A 23,475-nucleotide genomic window follows, 5' to 3' on the forward strand; every position below is an offset into this window, starting at 1 on the left:
ATTGAGAACAAATAGCAATTCAGAACAATAACCAGTTTTAAAATTCCAGAAGGATTCAGGCGTGTGGGTATCTTGAGAAATCTAGCCTGTATGGTTTCAAAGCTAAAGTACTCTTTCAGCAGTAGCTTCTCCATTTGGAAACTGAAATCTCTTAAAAGGAAAGTTTTGGGGTGTTTTTAAAAATACATCTTTTCAGAGACAGCCTCTGCCACAGGTGCACTAACTAGTGAAAAAGTATTTTCATGTCTCCATCAAACAGAAGGCATCAGGAAAGACTGAAGCATCTGCCTGTTGTGTTCCAAGAAAACTTTCAGAAGTTGAAGCTCGAGATGAGCATTCTCTTTCTCTGTTGCTGGGTTTTTTCTGGATTTGATTCTTCTAAAACAAATGTTGGGAGAGGTTCCTTGAAGAATGTCAACAGGCTCAGCTCATGTGTCCTACTAAATCCAGGCATGGTGGTCAGCAAAAATTAGTGTTTCCCCAGGGTCTGCATGTGATCTAGAAAATGGCACCGGAAGACAAAGGAGCAAGAAAATTCCACTTTTTTCCATTGCTTCATGGTGGGCTGAAATGAATGTTTCAGATGAGCTTGAGTGAAGCTGTATTTTGTTGCATAAAGCCAGACTGCCCTGTTCTGCAGGAAGGGCTAAGGGTAGAGAGGAGAGGTGAACCCTGCCTAGCATTGGGACAGGCACTCTGTCCTAATCATGTTCCAAGGGAAAGTCTTCCCCTGGGAGAGTGCTGTGCAAGTTTCTCTTACCTGGAGACCAGCAGGAAAGACTCTTCTCTGTCTTGTTGAGCTGCTTTTCAACAGAAAACTGAGCTTTTATTGTAATGAAAAATTTCACTAGGATATTTGTTTCCCAGATAATATTTTACCTTTCTTGAAAAAATTAACGCCTGAAAATGGAATATTTTGTTTGACAACCGAAATACTTCAGCTGAAGAAAAATGTGGAGTTTCCACAGAAGAGACAGGCACACCAAAACCTGTGCTAAAAATAATCCTGAAGACATCCCAGCCTGCTAAAGGGTCTGCTTATGGATTCCATGGAGTGGCTAATGCCCTTCTGTCTGTCACCCAGTGCCCAGCCAGCACATGGTGATGGACCTTTTCGCTGGGACTTGCTGTGATTTTGTTAGTCAGGTTTCACTGTTCTCAAGCAACTGCAGTGATCTGTAGCATTGCCCATTGTCACTTGTGCACTTCTGTGTCTGAACAGTTCCGAGCGAGCCGGAGCCAGGTTATCCACACGTGCACATCCTGCATTCTGCGTGTGAGATGCGAGCGCCAGGTACTGAGTGGCATGTTAATAACACACTGCTAACCCCATCCTGTGGGGTTAACACACATTCAGCTTGGTACTTACTAACACAGGTTTGATTTTGTTCCTACCCTCTGCTACCTTCTAAAATGTTCCACGGCCAGAGGCAGGAGCCGTTTCTTCATTTACAATAAATAAATGCCGTGGATGTGACACCTGCCCTTTTCTGGGCTCTCACCCAGGGATTGGACTGTGCTCGTGGAGCTGAGCTTTTTACATACAATGCACAGCTGGGATATAAAGAGCCTTTTGAAAAGGAGGCTTGGCGGCTTTCCCGGAGGCAACGGAAGGGTCCATTTATGTCTTACCTGTGATTAATTCTTTTCCGTTTGTGCTTGCAGTGGAGGGGCTTGAGCCCGGCACTAACAAAACCCATTTTGTTGTGCGGTTCACTGCCCGTAACTGTAGCTCCAACCTCTGGGGTTTCCCTCCCTTTCCAACTGTTTGACTAATATTATGTGTATGCTGCGTAACCATCTAGGAGTGACCAGCTGAAGTGGCATTTATTTAGTTTTGAGGCATTTGGTGAAAGTGAATTATGCAAGAGGACGGTAACGGGAGCACCTGTGCAAGGGAGGAGATGGTTCTGAGATGGAAAAGAAGGTCTCAGAGTTTGAGTGTTCAGGGATGGGGGACAGCAAAAAACCCTCTCTGTTACTTCATTCTTTATCATCTTTTTCTGGGAAAGGGGAGCATGAATAGAGGACTAATTCAAGGGTATCCCAGCATGTCATGGATGAGTCCTCAATGGGCTCAGGGTATCCTGAGACTACCACTGCTGGATCAGCTGCTGGGGACTGCGGGTGAGATGGGTGACTGGAAACAGCACTTCTGCCACTCTGCATTTAGCAGAGAAATGGGTCCCCTGAGCATCCTCAGGACCAGAGAAAGAAGATACCTTTCCCAGCGCCCCTGTTCTCTAAGCAGTGTGGTTTGGTTGCTCAGCTTGCTGGGGAGATGTGTATTAACAGGCAGACACCAAGCCTGGAAGAGTAAGTGTTACTTTTTCTGCCTTCATGTGGTGAGCTTTTGATTTTTGAGCTTTGTGGTAGAGGAATTTGAGGGCCTGGCAGACTTAGGTTAAAACAGCATTAATGGAGCTGAGCTGGTGAGTGCAGCATCAGTAGAAGAAAACCCCAAAATACTTTTTGGCATTTCACAGGTAAAGAAAAGAAGCCTGACTTGTTACCAAGAGGTTAGCCTTGTAGAGGGCAGCCACATGGAGGTGGTAGGGTGGCTGTAGGCTGGTAAGAACTAAGCTGTGGGGTTTGAGCAATCTGCAACACACATTTTACCCTGCAGAATTTGGGCCATAGACACGTGCCTTGCACAGCTGCTGGAGAATACTGGCTATGTATTTCCCAGTTGTGTCCACTCCCTTGTAGGAACACATCCCAGAATGGCTATGCTGCATTGATCCGTGTAACCTGGAATGGAAGAGGCTCTCTCAGGGTATGTGCTCAAGTCTGGAGGAGACTTCCCTGAATCCTGCAACAGACCTTTGTCACATGGACGTTCAGGACAAAATATCCCTGCACTTCCCACCCAAGTCTTCACCTCTTCTCAGATCAATCAACAAGGCATCTCTGGTCCAACAACTTGAAAGCCTCCAGCTTTGCTTCAAAAGAATTAATAAATTCCCCTCACAGTTCAAGTGCATTCAGCAGGACTGGGGAATTCCTTTAGATCTCTGCTGAAGAATGCTTTTAAGTCAGGAGACTGCTTGTATCTACAAAGCAAAGTTGCTTGCTCACCAACCAGCTCTCTGCTGGAAGCACCATCTCCCTCAGAAGGCTTGCTGTTGTTCCCTCTTCCCTATCTGTAAACTACCCCATGGCTAGATAAATATTTTTATTCTATCCTGTGCCAAGCATTCTTCCCCCTCCCACAGAAGAAGATGTGCGTTGGCTCTTGGCTCCCTTGGAGTGCAAATGAACGCCTGTGTCTGAAGGGAGGCTGGCCTCAATCCAGGTGCCAGCCTCACACATCCTGGCACAGTGTTTGCCAACATCAAACTGTAGCAAGAAAACAAACTTTGGTTTGCTCCTCCTGTGTTAATCTTGCCGCCCACAGCTGCTGCAGTGAGCTCTTACAGCTGGGCTTTCACAGTTAGGTTGATAGGATGAAAGGATAAACAGGGAAGAATTACCCATCTTGGTGCTTAAATGGGAGCTTCTGAGCACCTCAGTGTGGGCACCTGAGTGCCAGGCACGGTGTGAAGGTGAAGGTTGAATAGGCTGAACGTGTCCTCCTGTCTTCCAGAGCAATGCTTGCGCCCCAGGTCAAGAACTTCTGCAGTTGTTCCCAGCCACTTCACAGGCAGCCCAAGTGCTCCAAGAGCAGGATTTGGCTTTAAAAAGCCAATTTTTCCCCAGCCATCCAATTGCAGATAAAGTATCCCTTTTCTCTCTCCTGTTTCTGCCTGGTTTATTGGTAAAAGTCAGCAGAGGCATTGTGGGAAGCAGATCCAGGGCCACAGTCCTGTGAGCTTGGCTATGTTCTGGGAGTGTGGGAAGCAAACTTGGTGTGCTGTAATAGTTTACCAATCCCCTCCCTTGCTTCTGTTTGTTAGCAATGGCTCTAAATAAGAACATGCTTCAGCTTTCTTGCTGAGCACATTTTTTGGCCTTTGGATGGCATGAGATGGAAGTATTTAATGTTATCAGTAGAAGCCAAAAGTCTCCAGCCTTCTCTCTGCCAAATGAGGTCAGTGTTCTGCATTGGAGGTCTGAAGCTGCTGTCTGTCTGGCAGCCCTCTTTCTTTGATGTGTCCATCCTAAGGTCTCTTTTTCTCATTGTCCCAACTCTGTTCCGTGTCTTGGGGTTTTTAAGCATCTCTCATGTGAATGTATCACATTTTGAGCTAATTAGAACTTAGTTTACACCATTTTTTTCACAGACTTGTGGGCAAAGTGTTTTTTTAATGGGCTTATATCTGCACACCACAGAGTTGGTGATCCAGGGAGCTGGCAGCCCCTCACCTGTGTAGGAAGGCTCCCATGGCATTGTCTGCAGGCATGACTGGTCCTTTATGTTGGTTGGACTTATTAGTAGGGATCCCCTTCTCCCACTTCAGTGGCTGAGTTTGGCCTGTCCTTCCCTGGTCTCGGTGCAGCTGGGTCCTGGTCCATGGTGCTGTGGTTTGGTCTGATGAGTTGGGCCTCCAGCTCTTAACAAGGCACTGCAAAGCCAATACTCAGGTTTTCCATCAGCACGTTCCCAAAGACACCCTGGAAGGAGGAGATTTGTTGTCTTCATTGAGGCATGTGTGTGTTTTTAAGGAGCTGTTCCGTAGGCACAGCTGTGGCTGGGACTGGTGAGTTCACAGAACCCAGGAAAACCTCAGTGACACAGACAGGACCTGTGCACCCTGGCAGATTGGGGAGGGGGCTGCCAGGAGCTCTCCTCTTCAGTGCACTTTGCTTTTATTCATTGCAGATAAAAGTGGGCACTGTTTCTCCTCTCCAGAAGCTTCCCTCTGCTCTAACCATGGAATTGTCCCCATCTTCTGTTGTATTTTCTGACTTGTAGCATCTGCCAGATCCAACTGGGAGCTGCCCTGCTGGTAATCAGCATCCCCTCGGACTTGCTCCTCCCTGCCTGACTCAGTTGGGTCTGGCACTTCGGCACAGCCCTTCCGAGCAGAGAAGAAATTGCTCTTTCTGCCCTGTCTGTCTAAAGCTTTCCCTCCCAACCCTCCCAGCAGTTGAGTCACTTCCTTCTTAAATCTGGCCTTAAATCTTCCCTGTCTCTTTAGCCTGTGATTCACTCCCTTTGTGAGGTGCTTTGCAGAGCTCCGACAGGAGGATGCAGAACAGTGAGATGCTCCTGGGGTGAGACGCCCTCCTTGTCTCGGAGCCACAGCAGTGAGCCCCTCTCTGAGGGCTGGGCCCTGTGCCTGCTAAATGGTGTCTCTCAGTATGAGAGTTTCTCTTATCTTGGAGTTTCTTTCAGTGCTACATCTGACGTAGTAATAATAGGAGCCAACTCCTGCCTGCGGCGAGTGCGTGTAATTTCCTTTGACATCAGCATGTGCCTGTGAGGGAACAGCTCTACCCCTTCCCACCCTGTTTGATTAGATTCAGTAAGAGAGTCATTACAGCATCTCTGCCACTCCCCCTTGTCACTCGTGGGATTTAAGGAGGACTTCTGAAATGTGCTTAGAGCAAGGAAAGTTTCAATTTCTGCTTCTAAAGCCTGGAAATATTTTTAATATAACAAGTACGCGCCTCAAATTTTTATACTGTGATTTTTTGTTGTCCCTCACCTGCTTATTTCCTTGGCCTTTGACCCTCTTATATCTAAGGGTTTTGCCATTTCACAGTTTCCTGGTGTGGAGAGACTCACCAGCCAACAGGGTAGTTAAAAGATGCCACCATGAATTAGCAGCGTGGCACTGCTGAACTTGTCTAGACTTGCTCTGGTTATCAGCAAAGTATGTGATAAAATTTGCCAAAGCTTTTAAATCTTGCTTTCATCTGGGATTTAGGTAGTTAAGCATTAAATACATTTCACTACCCTTGCATCTTAGGCATAAAAATACTCAAGATGCTTAGGAAAGCATCCTATGAGTGCCTTGCCCCCAGAGTTGGGGCAGAAAGTGGTAAGGCCAGGGACCAGACGTTGTTCTGTGAGGGTCTGGTGGCTTCCACAGCACAGTGGTGCCCACACTGGTGCCAGAGGTGTAAGAGCACATTAATGAAACATTTGGGATTAATGAGTGGCTGGCTTTGGTGCCTCAGTCACTCTGTAGGGGAAGGGTCTGTTTGTAAGACCGCTGCACTTCAAAACGTGTGCAGGCTGTGCAGCTGCATCTCTCTGCAGCTCAGGTTTTCTAAGACGTGACCAGGGACCATTTTCTAAAGACCAAAAAAAAGTCATTTTCTAGTACAGCAAATCTGCAAATAAAATGAACTCACTGTTGTAAAGGAACTTTGTTTTTGCAGAGGGGACTGGGCTATGGAATTTTTAGGCAAAGAATAATTGTCATCCAAGGAGACTACTTCTTCATTTAAAATGATTTGTACAGGAGACATAGCAATCAAGTAAATGAGAACTACAGTTTCTAACAAATGCTAATAATCGTAAGCTCTTATTTTTAATAAAGCTTCAGCAATCACATTTTTCAACTTCAAAACAGGCAGCTGTTGAGAACAATGTAACATGTCCTTTGCATACTGATTTTATGTTGTATATATTTGTTTTCTTTTGTGTAGAACGAGGTGATCAGCCAGCAGCTCTCTGTCATTTTCACTCATTGCTATGGACCCTACCCAATTCCAAAGCTCGTGGAAATTAAGCGCAAGCAGACCTCCCGCCTGGGTAAGTGTCCCTGCACGGTCCTCACCGGCTCTCCGGGGAGGGCTGTGGGAAGGCTGTTGCTGGCCAGGTGCTTGAGCGGGCCACAAGTCAGAAAAATCTCAGTTTGAAAGACAGAATTAGAGGAAGGAAAGGCCCCAAACTTAACCTGACCTAAAACTCCCACTGACATCAGGAGGGTCATCAGGTATGCTGGAGTGGGGCCGTAAATCTGCAAAGATTTGACTGTGTTGCTGATGAGGCTGGGATCCAAGCCTTGGCTCTGGAGCCAGGTGTCTGTCTGGATCTCAAACCACCCTGGCTGGCTGCAGGTGATGCTGCACCAGCACAGCCCTCCCAGCTTGGTCAGCAGAGCCCAGGGTGTTTTCAGGGGACTGAGAGAAGACCCAAACAGTTTTCCAGGACCCTCTTCCCCTTGACAGAGACTTCTCTCACAGGGAGTGGCCTGATAGAGTACAAAAGAGCAGAGGGCCCCCAGCATCTGCTGAGCTGCAGTTTGCTCTGGGTAGCAGAGCTGGAGGCTGTGCCAGTGTCACACAGCGGGGACAGCTGGCTATCGTTTCAGCAAAGGCTGTCATGGACTTCAGAGCTTTGAATTCCCTTTGTCTGAACTCAGTGTGGTCTCAGGCTGTCCAAAATAGCTTTATGGGCTTTACTCACTAAAAACAATATCCTTCTATGCTGTTGCTTTCTTTTGTCAAAACAGGGAAATATTCATTACGTTCCTGACCGCTTCCAAGTTAAAGTTACTGACTTTTTTGTTTCCTTCTTTTTGTGATTCTAGATCCCCATTTTCTTAACAATAAGGAAATGTCAGATGTCACATTTCTGGTGGAAGGAAGACCATTTTATGCACATCGAGTGTTGCTATTTACTGCATCTCCAAGGTAAAATAGAGATACATCTCTGGTTTTTAACAAAAGTAGAATTTGATTTTGTGGGTCTGGGGGGGTTTTTTGTTTGTTTTGCCCTTCCAGTTCTTTGAGGACTAGTGGCCCAATCTTCAAGTTTTTCTTAATCAGAACATCCCCACAGCTTGTTTCTGGTTGATCTGCCAGATATTTAACAAGTGCTCCTGTCAATAGATTTTCATCCAGTGAATGATCCATGCTTCTGGCCATGTATGTGACTTGATTCCACTGAGGCACACTGGCATGGTGCTCGTTACTGCATCCAGTTCTCGACTGTACGGGAGTCATGATATTTTGATTCTTAATAATTAATCTTGTGAGTGGTTAAATCCTGCCTTGCATCAGTTTTAGCAGTCTCCAGGAAAAACAAGCTACTATCACACAATTCTTGACAGCATTTGACAACTTTTAAATAAAATTAAATAGCTGTGAAACATACCATCCTGTATCCAAAAGCAGTATTTATAGCCTGTCTCCTGTGCTCAGAAGGCTGAATGTGGGTTACCCAGCTCAACCCAACCCAAGAGTTGCTCACAAATATTATTTGTATGCAGCTGTATAATTCAAGGTGTGCTTTTAAACAATCTTGTTTGCCCTCCATAACAGCTAACAGTTTTTTTTGAGATGAGGCAAGGACAGAGCTCCAAGTATGGATAATTTAAGCGATATGGGAATTGTTGCTAGTCGTGCTGCCAACCCACAGAACAGAGTAAAAAGATTTGCATAAAGTAACTGCAGTACCTGACTCTGCCTTCAACTAAGAAATTAATATTGGTGTTTAGAGCTTCTTGGTAGATGTACAAATATGTTCCAAACTCCAGCTTTGAGCCTATTAAATTGTGTTCATAATAGAGTTTGGCACTGGTGAAATCAAGTAAATTGTTATCTGTATTTTAATTAACAAGATGCAGTCATGATATGGAAAAGGTTACCATCCAGCAAATGCTGGTCTTGATAGATAAAGTGAGCTCTGAACTACTGCTGGAAGGTCAGATGAATTATCAAGGAGAGGAAGTACGAGGATAGGTGTTTCTGGCAGCACATTTCCCATTTTCACCTTCTGATCAATGGGAATACTTGGTTTTGAGAAGTAGATTGTTACATATGTATATATCTCACACAAGTTTGCAATTATTAACTAAAAATATGTGGGTTTTTTGTCCTGAAACTCGTATCTGAATTTTGGGTTTTGATAATCAAAGAACAGCAACCTATCCAGTTTTCTCTCCTGCCTCTTCTTACACAATTGTACTGAACGTGCATAGGAGCATGAAAACTCTCAGTGTCTTTCTTTTAATGTTTTGTTCCAAAACATTTTTTAAACCAGCATAATGGACATAAGCCAAAATCTGTCGCCCTCAAAAAAGGAAAACGTTCAGGTTTTAAATGTTGCAGATCTTCGTAGAAGATCATGTTGCCTTCAAGAAAAAAAAAAGATTCTGTAATATCTGTCATTACAGAATCTGAGTTTTGGATGTACATTTTATTCTATTGTTATATTAGATGTATTTTTCAAAAATTTTAAATTGAAATCTTCTAGAGAGAGGCTTCTTCCTTTTGGTTTGAACTTCATGTTAGTGTCTAAATCTTGATGCTTTTTGGTAACAAATACGTTCATTTCAGTATACCGTTTTTGCAAGAGTTGATGCTGTCATTCCACTGCGCTTCTGTACTGTTTTTACTGCATTTTTCCACAGAGATAATTGGGCTGGTATTTCAAGTTTGCTCCTTCTTATTTAGGTTTAAAGCATTGCTGTCTAGCAAGCCCTCATCTGATAGCACTTGTATTGAGATCAACTATGTGAAGTACCCTATCTTTCAGGTACAGTTCTCACGCTGAATTTGAATGGAACTTGTAAGAGGAACACCATGCATGCCCTGTCCAAATTAGTACTTATGTATTTGATAAACCAGAGCAGTGGTTTCACAAGCACAGGCTTCATCTCTGTTCGAGCCCTGCAAAGTGCTATTGATTGCAAATGTGCCCCAGCAGATACAGCAACTTGCATTTCACTGACATGGGTTGGGCACACAAAGCACTGCCTGTCAGCATAAGGCATTTGGCTCTTTCTGTATTTAATGGACAGGTTTGGAGGAGACACACTTCATTCCCTTCCTTAGCAGTGCTCTCCAATCAATGTTGTGCCATGATTAGGCAGAGCTTGCTCTCTGTACCTGTAACATCTACATGGATATGCTTCCCTTGCTTTGAACTGGAGCTCAGGCAGCTCCATGTATTGACTGTTACTGCTACTCATAATTCCCAGCTGCCCACAATAACTGGGCTCCCTGCAGAGGGATCTCAGCTGGCTTGTATTACAGTGCAAAGCCTCCTCCACCTCTTTCTTATCTTCTATGCATGCCCACACACAGCTGGGTGAAGGTGGCCTTTGCCAGAGAAGGAATAAGGGAATAACCACTATATATGCTGTGTTTGCCTGAATCAGTGATGTACTTAACAGACTGGGAAATACAGTGAAAATTCAAAATGAGTTAATGAGTTTCCTGCAAGCTGTTTGGAGCTCATCAGGAAATTCAGACAATTTGAGGGTGAGGGTTGAGACATTAGACTACCTGTGAGAAGGAAACACTGAACTTTGCAGAGAGAGGGAATAACCAAGTATATCTTTGAAATCAGGAGGCTTGAGCCTTTTTTATCTACAAATCCATGGTGGTGTTATGAGAGCCTCAGGTATTGTCTGCACTGTCCCCTGTTCCTCTATGTCTTGGATTGGTTTTTATAAACACTCCTTTGTTTTATTACAGCTGGTTATGCAGTATCTTTATTATGGAGGTGCAGAGTCACTCCTGATTAAAAATAATGAAATTATGGAGGTAAGAGACATTATTTAATTGCAGGGGGAGCGATGCTGACTGATCTGTGTACCATTCACCCGAGGGCACGTGGCCATTGGGCAAGACCTGAGCACTCCTGTAAGAGCCAGCAGTGCCTCACCTGGAGTGCTCAGGCTCTCTGCAGACCTGCAGGACACTGGGAGACTTTGCAAATAGCTACTTTAGAGGCAAAGCTGGTGTTACCAAAATCTGGAACCAATTTCCAGCAACTCAGTGTTCCATCCTCTCTATCTCAGCAGCATTAAAAACATCCAATTTGGTTTCTCCCGTGGGAGAAGTCTTGGGCATGTGCTGGGCTTTAACCATGAGAGAAGTCCACTGGAGACACAGTTTCGATTTCAAGCATGTGACTCTTAAATTTTAAGAATAAAACTATAATCTGCTCCCTGAGATATAGAGACTTCTTTGCCCCTTCCTCACTGGATGTAAAACATCCAGGTACCGTTGTGGCCTTTTGCAAAAGCCAAGCCAAGCCAGCTGGAGCTGACTGAACCTTCACACAGCCACAGCTACCAGCCATGTAACCACAACCTTTTGGATGTTAAGTAATCCCCTTCCAAATACTGTGTGCCATCATCGTCAGCTATGATCAGCAAAACCACTCCAGCTATACAGAACTAAGATATATTGAGCAAATTCTTGATAGTCATTCAGGGAGTTTTCAGGCAGCCAAAAAGAATGCAGGTCAGTAAATACTAAATTCAGAGCTACTTAAACAGCTGGTAATCATCAGTGTCTGCCACCATGATCACAGAATATCTCAAGTTGGAAGAGACCCATAAGGATCATCAAGTCCAACTCCCTGCTCCTTGCAGGACTATGTAAAGCTAAACCACATCACTCAGAGTGTTGTGCAGATGTGCCTTGAACTCTGGCAGGCTTGGTGCCATGAGCACTTCCCTGGGGAGCCTGTTCAGTGACTGACCACCCTCTCAGTGGAGAACCTGTTCCTTATGGCCAGTCTGCACTTCCCCTGCTGCAGCTGCTTTCCTTTTCCTCATGTCCTGTTGCTGTTCCACTGTTGCCTGTATTATTCTGTCCCTATAACTCTACAGTCGGGCAGCCAGAGGACTGCTCAGGACTGAAATTACCCCTCTTTAGTGCAGGCAGTGAATTTTTAAGTAAGCATGCCCACACTGGCTTCCTGAGCTGTGTAGGAAAAGTTCCCTAATTCTCTGTTTCACTCAAAGTTTTGAAAGACTTCCTGAATTTCTAGCCCTTTCTGAAATAGAGAATTTTAGACTAGGCAGTGCAGTGGTTTTATAGAGATGTGTGTTTTATCACCTAGGCTGTTAAAAAGCTTGTGCTGCATTTCAGCTGGCAGCTTGCTCTACTTTTGTGACATCTCAAAACTTCTGAGACTCCAGAATGTATGACTGATTGATTGATGTCTTGATAACAGATCTGGCCATGGTTCCTCACAGTTTAAAGTAATTACAAACCAGCACATGACTGCTTGAGCCACAGAGGCAGCTGGAATAAGATTTGGCTTTATCTTTCAAAACTGCATTTAGTAACTTGCCTTATTACAAATATGATAACAAGAAGCACCAGAAATACTCCACAGAAATCTTTGCTGCAATTCATAATTGGGGCCAGCTGGCTGCTATCACATCAGCACTGCAGATTTCCAGCACTTGGATTTATTTATGGGATTAAAGTAGATCTTGAGCAGACTGCATAGGAGAAGTCAGAATAATGTCATGGAAGTTTTCAGGGTTTTGTTTGTTCCCCAGTGCAGCATGAGAGCCCCTTTGGGATGTACGGGTTAGCTTTTTGTTATGAGTCCCAAATAATAAGGGGCTGTGTAAAAGCCTGAATACCTGAGTAAGTGCTTTTAAACACATGAACAGCTTGATCTAAGGTCTGGCTGGGTTACAGCAAGGTGTCAAGCAATGAAGAACTCCAACCTGCTTTCTAAGGCAGAGCAGAGAGCCAGAGACAATGACCTACCATGGAGAGACAGAACATTAAATTACTTTCCTGTAAAAGGACAGAAAAAGGGCAATAGAGGAACTATTAACACTGCTGAAATCAGTTGGAGAACTAAAAATTCAAGCTATATTCACCCCACAGGCATGCAGAGATGCCAAGGCAGTGCCAGGGTAGGCAGTGTAGCCACAGGGGAGATGCAGGGCCAAAGAGGGAGGTCAGTGCTGGTGTCAGAAGAGCTGGTAGAGCAGTGACAGACACATGATACCCACATGAATGCTGGCTAGGCTTTGCCTCACAAAGCTGGTTCCCACCTCTGTGCACTCGTTCCTTGGAGTAACGTGGAGCCCAGACAGTGTTTCAGTGCTCCTGGCCTGGACATCCCCTGACAGCTGCTCACAAGCTAGGACAAGGAGCATATGGAGATCTGATTCCGCTGCCTTGAGCCTGCTGGGGTGGCAGATTTGAGGTTTATTGTCTCTCTAGATTAAGACTGCCCAGAATGGTCATCACTGTTTGGTTTGAATTTCTCTGTACTCTTGATCCTGACCTTTCTGCTGACTTCCTTACATCCAGGCCAGGTGCTCTGTTTCAATAAGATCTTGGGAAACAGTTTAACCAGATCTTTGGATTTTGGGGATGTATTTGCAGGTCTGTTATTGCAGAGTCGTGTTTGCAAAGTGACAAAATATTCTTCAAGCTGCTGTTTCCTTTTTCTCCTTGCCCCATTCCATAGTCAGCATGTGGTCCTGAGAAGCCTTTGGTGTTCTCTCTGTGTATAGATTCCCATCGTGTGATTCAGAAGGGACTGCAGAGGGTTAAAACAACCAAGCAATCTTCTCATTCTGACTTTTTGTCAGTACTTTCATGCTAACTGAAGAAGGGGTGAGAGAAAAATATAATGAAACAGTAAAGAAGCAAGCTCTGATTCTGTATCACTCAGCAGTTTTTGACTATTTTTTCCATGCCTTTTGTTTTTTTTTTAGCTTCTCTCTGCTGCTAAATTTTTCCAGCTTGAAGCTTTACAACGACACTGTGAGATCATTTGTGCAAAAAGCATTAATACAGAAAACTGCGTGGATATTTATAATCATGCCAAGGTAAAAATAACTGCATATGCTTGCATGTTGTGTGTCTGCCATCATTCCTGTAGGTCAGTTTTGTTATAAGTAGTTTTATATATATCTATGTGTATATCTCATATGCTTGGTACATTTGTTGCATGTTGAAGATTTGTCATTCATTTACTGGGACTGGCTGATTAATAGGTACCTGGTATAGTGACAATCCAAAATTAGGTAGTCTAAGCCCAAGGTGGCAGCTTCTCAGCCCCTTCCCTGAGCGGGTCAAACTCAATTTGAGTGTATCACTGTGTGGGAGATCTATCCCTTATTCATGACAACACAGACTGCTGAGCTGATTGTGCAGGAATCACTAAGTGAAGTAGGCATCTCTGCTTTTACCTTCCAAGATGCATTTTTCCCATTTCCATTACCTGTTTCTTCCTGCTTGAAGCCCAGTAGGGTGATACACTCAATGCTAGTGACACCTTGTCAATATATAAAAATGCCACATTGTGGAAGTGCAATGGCTCAGAGCCCTGCAAGGATGGTAATGAGAATTTTATGTCTTGGAGAGTTTCTTATTGGAATCAAATTATATACTTAGCTTGTGAGGTTGCCTAAGTCATTAGACACAAAAGCATGGCATTTCTTGTCCTAGAAAACCTATTTTTACGCATTGGTGGAGGTGGTCACCACATTGATTAGTTTCAGTTTTTTCCCTCCTTGTGGAGTAGTTAGATTTTCACTTGGAAGATGGAAATGATGCACAAGTAAGTGCAGTGAAATATTCTTCAAGCATTTCTTAAGAGATTTTTTTCTCTAACTTGCATGGTCTATACAAAAGATAAAACTGATGCATTGTAACATGGAGGTTTGATTGAACAGAGTAATCCTGCAGATTGCTCCAAACCCCTGCAGATCTGACCTCCATTCCCATCATCAGGTATTTCCTACAGAGAACAGTAATGCTGGGTCTTCGTGTACAGATAACATGCAATCAATGTTTGAAATAGCACAAAGCACAAAGATCCACCTATAAAAATAAGCAATGAGGTGTATCTGTAGGTCCATTTAATGTAAGAGGAAAAAAATTACAGTGCAGGATTAATTTGAAAAATACTTGATTTGTCTTGTAGCTCATGTGTGAACTTCTCTATTTGTATTGCTGTCAGTAAAAACAATAATTTTGCTTTGAAATCATGTTTGTTTTTTTTTTTTTTTGAATTGTGAAATGGGGCTGTTATTTACATCCTGATTGAAGAAAATTCTTACATGCAGGGACTTAACAAACCCAGTGGCTAAATTCACTGAAGAGCCCCAACCTGCAAGTTATTTGGGCCTGCACCTCCCAATGGAAGCAGTGGAAATGGGGTACCTGGCTGGGTTTTACAGCCAGAGTCATGTTGGCACTGCTGTGGGTAGGGCACTGCAGCAATAGCCAACCTGTCTGTGCCTGAATCTTTGACTTCTGGAATTAGTTAGGTTGGAAGGAACCCTTAAAGATCATCTAGTTAGAAGCATGGTCAGGGACACCTTTCTTGACCTTGCTGCTTTGCAAGATCATCTGCACCTGCAGGACCTCCCTGACCTTTCCAGAGGGGGAGGTGTGAGCACATTGGCCCAGAGATGAGTGGAGCACAGCCTTTGTCATCAAGATTGAGAGACAGATACAGTTTGGTGGATGGTCCCTTGCAGGGCCAGGAGTTGGACTCGGAGGTCTTTGTGGGTCCCTTCCAACTCAGCGTGTTCTGTGATTCTGTAGTGTGGATTTGGTCATATTTACAAATAAATGCTGATTGGAGAGTACTGATATCATTAATATCCCCATGGGCATTCCATTTTTAAAATTGCAGTCTGCAACTGTAGAATACCAGCTTGGAAGGTACTTCAAGGATCATCTGGTCCAACCTTTCTTTGCAAAAAATACAGTCTAGACAAGATGGCCAGCACCCTGCCCAGCTGGATCTTAAAGTGTCCAATGCTGAGAAATCCACCTCTGCCCTGGGGAGTTTTTTTTTCAATGGCTGATTATTTCCATTTCTCCTCAAAGCATGAAATTTTGCACAACAGCTTTCTGCAGTCATGTGTCCTATCCTAAGGACAGCATTCTTGAAACATGGTCTGTAATGCTTTCCCAAACCTGTAGTTTTAGGTTGTAACTTCTAGCATGAAATCATGGGTCTGGTAAACTCTGTGGTAGAACTTCCATCAATTTCCAAGGGAGCAAAGCTTCAGCCTGTTGAATTTTGTTTCCCCAACAGCCAGGGTCTTTTAACATCGAATTATTATGAGAATCATCAGCATTAAATACTGTTTTATTAACTCCTTCCTCTCCATGCATTTATATCTGTAAGTAAGCACATTTTAGACTGTGCCTGTCTAAAAGGCTTAGCTTGTATATTTGTTTGTGTGCAGCTCTTAGGCACTGTATTTGCTGCCTGGGTTTTATCAGAATGGTTATCTTTCTCTAATTTCACTTCTTGTAGTTCCTCGGCGTCACAGAACTATCTGCCTATTGTGAAGGCTACTTTCTAAAAAACATGATGGTCCTCATTGAAAACGAAGCTTTCAAACAGTTGTTGTATGACAAGAATGGAGAAACATCTGGTCAAAATGTACTAGAGGACTTACAGAGGACGTTGGCCACAAGGATTCAGTCAATTCATTTGTCTTCTTCAAAGGGCTCCGTTGTGTAAAGCTGAGGAAGATGGTAACCCTCTAATCAAAGACCCTGCAAGTTAAGTCTGCTGTTGCAGTTGCTCAAGCCTGTTGCAGTTGCTGAAATGACTACAAAAAAAAAGAAAATGTAAAAAATTCTACATCGCATTCAAACAGTTCTCTTTCGGCCAAAGGTGCTGCGATGGGGCTATGTCCCCACCTGGATGAGAGAATACAGAAAACAAGTTCCTCCCTGCTGCTTTTGAGCAAGCTGGGTACCAGAGTGTCTGGTGAATTGCCCTTGTACTCACATTCTGAACACGAGCCTGTTCGTGGAGCTTGATGCCAACAAAAGCCAGAACTCACATCAGTGAACAGCAGAAGTCCCTGCCTGAAGGGTATTGCTGGGGAACACCTGAATTGACCAATTAATCCTTTAAGTCAGATTTGTTCCAGTGTTACACAGTTAAGAACTATATCTATCCCAGAGTCCATTATCTCGTGCATTTAAGAAATGTAAGAACTGTTATTGCTGTCCAGCAAAGATCAGCTGTATTAGAGAGTGGGTAAGACTGTTGTAGTTGAGAAAATATACTGGCAGATTTTTAGGGGTGGGAACTTTTTAAACTGTTCATAAAAAATAATGGGGTGGCCTTGTAGTTTAAAACCTATTTCTTAAGCTTAAAATTTCATTTTCAACAGAGCTGTGTTTGAGAATTTATGTAACATGTTTTGGTTTTTTAAATGGTAAAATGTACATTGTGTAAACACACATATGATCAAGTTTTGCTTGTATTCTTTCCTAGGGTGGTATAATCTTGCCTAAGAGGCTATGGTTACACCAAAGAGGCACATTACCCAGACTGTCTCTAAAATACAGTAGTTGGGGGGAGTGGGGGGGGGCGCAGGAGAACTGCATGCTACTTGTGATTTGGGGTTGAAATCAGTGACAAACTCAACAAACATGCATTTGCATGGTAACTGTACCTGTGAAATGTTCCGTTTGTGCTTCGTTTCGCCAAGACAAATGCAATGTTAATTCTTGTCAAACTTCATTTGTGAAATTAGCTTATTTTTTTATCTGATGTGACTGGCTGCGATATGATACCCCTGGAGCTCCTTCTCGAGATACTGATTTCTGTTTGTTGCAGTGAAGAAATAACAACAGATCTTTACTTTAGTGATGTGTGGGTATTTTGCTACTGGCCAGAGATTGTGTCCGAGTTAGACTTTTTAAAATGATAATTAAATATGTACTGTAGAATGATTTCTCACTGGATCCTAAGAATGTATAGGTAATCTACAAATGCAGGGCTTGGGTAGGGTAGGGGGGGTGGGGGGGTGTGATTTAAATGTCAAATGTCAGCTTTGTTTATTTTGCAGCACATTGTTAGAAAGACAAATCTGCTATTTGCCACAACATTCCGGATGCCCTCTCTGAAAACCAGAGTAAGAAGCAAGCAAAGATGTTTCCTTCTCCATGGCAAAGTGACATTAATCTATTTCTTTTCTAGTGTGCTATTCTAGGAAATTTAGAAGTTTGCATGTTAACCTCTTTTTCTTTTGTTGAAGCATCTACATCAGGTGCCCTTCCATGTTCCAGCTTTTGATGTGCTCAGAGAACACAGTTTTGGCTTTAGCTATCGACATACTAGAAAGCTGTTTTATGACTCTGAGGTGTAAATCCTCCTTTGTGCTTGGTCTTCTAAAGCCTCTGCTGTTTCTGCAACAAATGACAAAATGTCTAAACTGCCACTAATGTTGCAGAGACACAGCATGTCAGTCAATTAGATCTTGTTTTCTGCATAGTACACGTTCACACAAGATGTTGTCTGAAACTTGTAAGTAATGGCTACTTCTGAGTGAATGTTGTGATCACAGAGAAGCAAGACCATAGTTAATACAAAAGCAACACACAGGGGTTCTTGTTGTTGCTTGGTGTGCCTTCTCATACATGGAAACCCATCCTTCTATGACAAAAATAACTAGCAAAGAGCAGGCCTCACCCTGCAGCCTCATGTTTAAAATAGCAAAGTTTTTCAAACAATAATCAGTTTATTAAATGGGAAGGAAACACTTCCCATTTAATAATGGTAACTCCAAGCTAGTCCTTCTTCTGAGTTGAGAGTGTCTGTGGTAAAGTTCACTAGGTTTCTTTCAGCAATAAAGGGCTTTATAGGGCCTTTGGTGGCTGTACCTGCAGTGGTCACTGTGTTTGGGCACCCTGAGCTGTGACCGGAAGGGACTGCAGCTAAGGATTTATACAGGAATAACTTTTGCCCTTGGAAATGCTGGTAATCCAAACATCACACATATATAGCTGAAGGAAACCTTAAGAAAAAAGAGTCATCATTTTCAATTCTTTTTTGACCAGTAGTCCCCAGGACTTTTGCCAGCAGAAAAGCCAGCCTGTGTAAATCTGGAATTCATTTCTTCTGGAAGCAGCCAGCAAACCTTTGTGGATCCACAAACCAGAGTTTGGAAATGGTGATTTTAGTCTGCCTCTCCTGATGTGAGGCTGGGTGAGGTCCAGCTTAACCATGCCAGACGATGTGCAGCTTGCAGGCTCTTCAAAAATCCAGTCACAGGGATCCATGATCTTCACCACTCTCATAATCAGAAGGTTTTCATAAGAGACTTCAGAATTTCTTCATTGCAAATCAAGGTACTTTTCCTTTGAGTCCTGATTGACTAGAAAAAATAGATGATCTTACAAGATCTTTTTAGAAAGTTATTCTATGTATGAAAGGAATTCTCTTCCTTGCATCACTAGTATAGTCTTTCCTAGTTCCTTTGTTAGTGTTTTCTGATTTTTGCTGTCATTCCCCTCATGGCTTCCCGTCTTCCCCAAATTCCCATACTTCAGCAGGAGTTTTGTACATTAACAAGCAAAGCACAGAAACTGTTGCTCTGGTTTATGTAAAGCATATCAGAAAATATATCCCCTGATATTTTCTGCAAGAACATCCCATGGCTGACTTTGATCTAGTCTGTCTTATAATTCCTGAGGGATTCACTGCTGCCTTCCCAGGAGTTCCATCTTTATTTATGCATTTGTTTACTACACCTTTCAAAGTGTAACACTTTCAATTTCTCCTTATTAAATTTGTTCTGCTCTAATCAGGGCAATTTCCCCACTTCATCAAGATCAATTGCAATTCTGATCGTGTCTTCTAGCCTGCTTCATAATCTCCAGCCTTTATTATATGTGGCTTCATGCATGGATTCTTCATTCCATTAATCTGGGGCTGGGGGGAAGGGCTCTTGTCAATTTAATCTAAAAAGCAATGTGAGTTTCAGTGGGTGCCCATGAATACCATCCCTATCAGATAAGGCTCCTTCCAACAGAGCATTTTTATTAGCATTTTTTTCAGACATGGTGTTATCATCTTAGAAAATAAAAAGCTTTCTCTTCCTTTGGTCTTTGTATAAGTTGCAATAATTTACAAATTTTGAGGCCAAATATTGCCTCTAGTCTCAGTAAAATGGAAAAAATACAACATCCTTAGAAAAACTTAGGATTTTCTTTTTTTAATCATAATTTTCCAGCCTGTAATGAGTGAACATGCCTTTCCATCTGTCATTTTTATACTAATCCAGTGCTGTAATATTTGGGGACTTAACAGACATCCTGTCCCTGCCTCCTGGCAGATCTCTCCTTATATCCCTACATGGTTCTCCCGTAGTTTCCAGAATTTCCTCACATTCCCACTTTGCTTCACGTGCAGCCAGTTTCCACACTTCCTATTTTTTTTTTTTTTTACTCTAGAGCCCTGCTGGATTCCTTCCCAAGCCCAGAAGTGGTATCTGTGTTGTCCTGAATAGTTGATTTTTCAATAATTGGCTCAAGAGCTGGGAAGAGAAAAGGATGGGGAATGTAGGAGGGCAAAGGTTTTGGACATCACAGGGGAAGGCTGGCATTCTTTTCATTACAAATTTCAGCACTGTGTCTGATTTTCCCTGATCTATTCCTTAGGCCTGCTGTCCTCTAAACACAGCTGGTGGCCAGATGCTCTGTGTTCTGGAACAGGGCCAGCTTTCTAATGGCTAAGACTACTTTTTCCCCAGCTAAAACTTCTGCCTGCTTGGTTTTAGCTCCGGAGTAGATTCGTAAAAAATGGCTATTAAAGACAGAGGAAACATCTTTAAAAAGGTGTGAAGGTTTAGTAGCCAGGCTCCTATTGGCACTAATGAGAGCTGCTTGCTGAATCCTCCACATGCTGCTTTGGACAGTGAGCCTTTTTGCACTGAATATCCACTGGCTTCATACCAAAGTCCTGGATGGGCTGCACTGTGTGATGTGCTGGGGGCTTTCTTAAATTCTAGTTTTGTTTTAAAGCATAGCAACATGTGCTGCTCTTTAAAGGTTAAAAAGGGAAGTGGTCTGTTTGCACTGAAATAAACTGCTCTGAGGTGGTGCAGTGATGAAAAAGGGCATCTCTTCTTCCCAGCTGTACCTGCCTAAAATCAGAGGAGGCTTCTGTTATGGCGTGGAATGATGTGAGGTCTGTGGGGACTCAGGCATACAAGTCCCTTTTTAAGTGGGGTTTTTTAAGGTTAACACATTCACATACTCAAGATGAGGATCAGGCCATCCTAGAAAAAGCAGCCATTCCTAGTGCTCCTGTCTATGGATTAAATCCTGGGAGAAGCTGGCATCCTGCAGAACTAATTGAAGTCAGTTGCACATATTCAGGGGCCTTCAGGAGCTGGCTCTGTCTTAAAAATACTGCTGAAAGATGACAACCTGAAACCTGCATTCACTAAAGTTGCCTCTGAAGCCACTGGCTTGGGTTTGGGGTTTTTTTGATCGGTTGGCTGGTTTTGGTTGTGTTTTTTGTTATTGGTTTGGGTTTGTTTGTTTGTTTGCTGAATGAGATTTACCTAAAGCCAAAGACTTTAAGTTAGTTGGTTTGACAAAGTGTCTTTCATGTGAGGCTTTGCAAGTGCTTTACAGAAATGAAGGGCCTGATGTTGCTTTCATCCTCTGGCACAGAGATGTTGAGATTTATAAGAATTAAAAGAACTGCCTAGGATTTATCCTAAAATTAAATAAGCAAGTTTGCAGGAAGTTAGCCTTGAAATAGCCCTCAGATAATATCTGAAACCCCTTGGTTGAGAACATTACTCATTTTAGATGTCAACCTATAAACAAACAAACCTGCAGCACTTCCATACATTTATAGCAAAATTATGTTATCTTTTAACTTGTTACTTATTTTGAGGTAAGACCTGTTAATTTTCAGTGGGTGAAAACAGAGGCTGCCCACTCTGACCAGATTATCACATTTCAGTACAATTGCACCTGATCTGCTATTTGTAACTGGCCTTCAACTGCAAAAAACAGCACAGCCAAGTCTTCAGCTGTGGCTCAATGCTCCGTGACTTCAGTGAGAGCACTGCTGAGAATATTGTGCATGTGGTGCCCAAAGCAGAAGGAAAATCTGGAAACCTGCAGACAGACTAATGGGAATTTGTCAGCTGCCTTCAGTGAGCCTTTGAGCTGGGGAAGCAAGCTCAGTGTGGGTAGGAGAAGGGCATTCAGTTTCATTTTGTTGCCATTAAGCTGTCATTCCTACAGATCTGTCCAAGGCTTCTTGCATGGAACAGCTGTGAATGGCCTAGAGTGTGTTTATCTTGGATGCCTGCACAGGACTTAAAATGTGGTATCTCACCACCTCAAAGTCAAGAGTCTCATTAGAGGATGGGTTTTGTGCTTTGCTTGGACTGCTTGTCACTAAAACACCCAGGAGACATGGCAGCAAGTTACAAGAGAGGTTGTGTTGGCTGGATAGGTTAAATTCTACAAACACCTTGGCTAAATCTGTCCACTTAATTGTACCAGAACGGCAACTTTGTTGTTTCTTTTTCCTTTGAAAAGGCATTTTTCACCTTTCTTTGGGCTGACAGTTTTGTTCTTTCATCCTGTAGAGGCAGTGATGCCATGTGAATGGGCATGCTTAGCTTAGGCACAGGTTTCTGTCCGTGCTGGATGGCACACTAATGAAGAGGTCTTACTAAGGGAAGAGGATTAGGTGAAAGAATTTGAATATATAACCTCAGATCTTTGATTCCAGAGCTATGGTGTTCACTAATTGGCTAATTAATTTGTTCCCCAACTCAGAGTTTCCACGAAATCAAAGGGAAGGGGGGAGAACAGGAAGAGGAGAAGCAGCTCCATCTCACACCACTTGCTTGGCATTTCCAACCAGCCCAGTTGGCTCCAGTCTCTTCAGTGCTCACACAGAGGGTTTGCTTGGTCCCATGCTCAGATATGGCCATGGAATTGAAGTAATTGGTGGCACTTTCTTGTCCTTACAAATATCTTCACTGCTGCTGCTGGTTAATTTTGGTCTTTCCACTCCCCATCATCTCTGCTGCTGTGTTATCAATAAAACTTCCATTATTTGGCTTTGCCCAGCACAGTGAGAGGCAATCTTATTTCTTACTGCCTTTCTAAAGCAAACAAAGCTGGGGAAAAAGCCTCGCTGAAATACCCAATTGAAAATCATTTATGGTTTACAATAAGCCACAAAAGAAAAGGGAGATGCTCAGAAACAAAAAAAGAGACTGCCACTTTAGAAAAATCCAGTGTGTTTGGAGGTCATTTTAATTAATTATGGTCAAAACCTTATTCTGGCAGGAACAGATTAACATGTTTCAAAACATCTGGACTTGTTAAAGCTTCAGGTTCAAAAGAGTCCAGCCTTACCCTTTCCCCTTCCCAGCAGTGGATAAATTGAATATCCTGCAGCTTACTGTGTGAGAGGCTTTCAGATGAGCCTTTCCAAAGTCAGGTTCTCTCTGTTCTGCATAGCTTTTGAAGAGCTCACAGCACATGTGCAGTGCAGGCTGGGATTTGCCCCTCAGCACAGCCAGAAGCCTCCTGTGCCCCAGTGCTGGTTGTGCCTTACTGGGGCAGAAAGTAGGAAGGAGCACAGGAAGCCCCTGGAGCCTCATCAGAGTGAAAACTACTTCCCCGGCATCCAAGCAGTCTCTTGGTCAAATACCCTGCTTAATCCAGTCAGTTCAACACCTTGGGAACTGATTTTTGCCTTGCAGTTATTAAGCCAATGACTAATTGTGCCATTTGGGGATGCAGTAAAACGTGCAGTCTTACTGCAGTTGTGAGTTACGTTTATCCATTTTAGAATAGATGGACTATAGGAATGTATCTCAGAGCTTTTTGACCCCATGTTCCTGGCTAAGTTCCAGTTAGTACTAGAAAAACATGACCTATTTAAGTCCCATCAGTGCATTTTGGCCAGTAGGTTGCTTCCTGTCCCTGTTTCTCTGGAGCCTTGCAGCTGTTGTGCAGCCATATGTGCTGTGCCAGTGGGGAACAGAGGTGCCTGAGCATTATAGACACCAACTAAGTAAATCCCACTCTCTGCAGTGCAGGACATTCCTC

At 43.2% G+C, this 23,475-nt stretch overlaps 1 protein-coding gene across 4 annotated transcripts in view; it reads left to right on the forward strand.

Moving 5' to 3' along the window:
• ABTB3 (ankyrin repeat and BTB domain containing 3) overlaps positions 1–17,331 on the forward strand; it is a 164,217-nt gene extending 146,886 nt beyond the window's left edge. For all 4 annotated transcript variants that reach the window (XM_068191077.1, XM_068191076.1, XM_068191074.1 and 1 more), the window contains 6 exons: positions 6,541–6,646; positions 7,428–7,530; positions 9,295–9,376; positions 10,321–10,389; positions 13,329–13,442; positions 15,893–17,331. In XM_068191077.1, coding sequence (XP_068047178.1) covers positions 6,541–6,646; positions 7,428–7,530; positions 9,295–9,376; positions 10,321–10,389; positions 13,329–13,442; positions 15,893–16,102 — 684 coding nt within the window. In that variant the 3' untranslated portion in view covers positions 16,103–17,331. The remainder of the gene's footprint in view (positions 1–6,540; positions 6,647–7,427; positions 7,531–9,294; positions 9,377–10,320; positions 10,390–13,328; positions 13,443–15,892) is intronic.
• The last annotated feature ends 6,144 nt before the right edge of the window (positions 17,332–23,475 follow it).

The sequence above is a fragment of the Anomalospiza imberbis genome, chromosome 5, assembly GCF_031753505.1.
Source record: "Anomalospiza imberbis isolate Cuckoo-Finch-1a 21T00152 chromosome 5, ASM3175350v1, whole genome shotgun sequence".
Lineage (NCBI taxonomy): Eukaryota > Metazoa > Chordata > Aves > Passeriformes > Viduidae > Anomalospiza > Anomalospiza imberbis.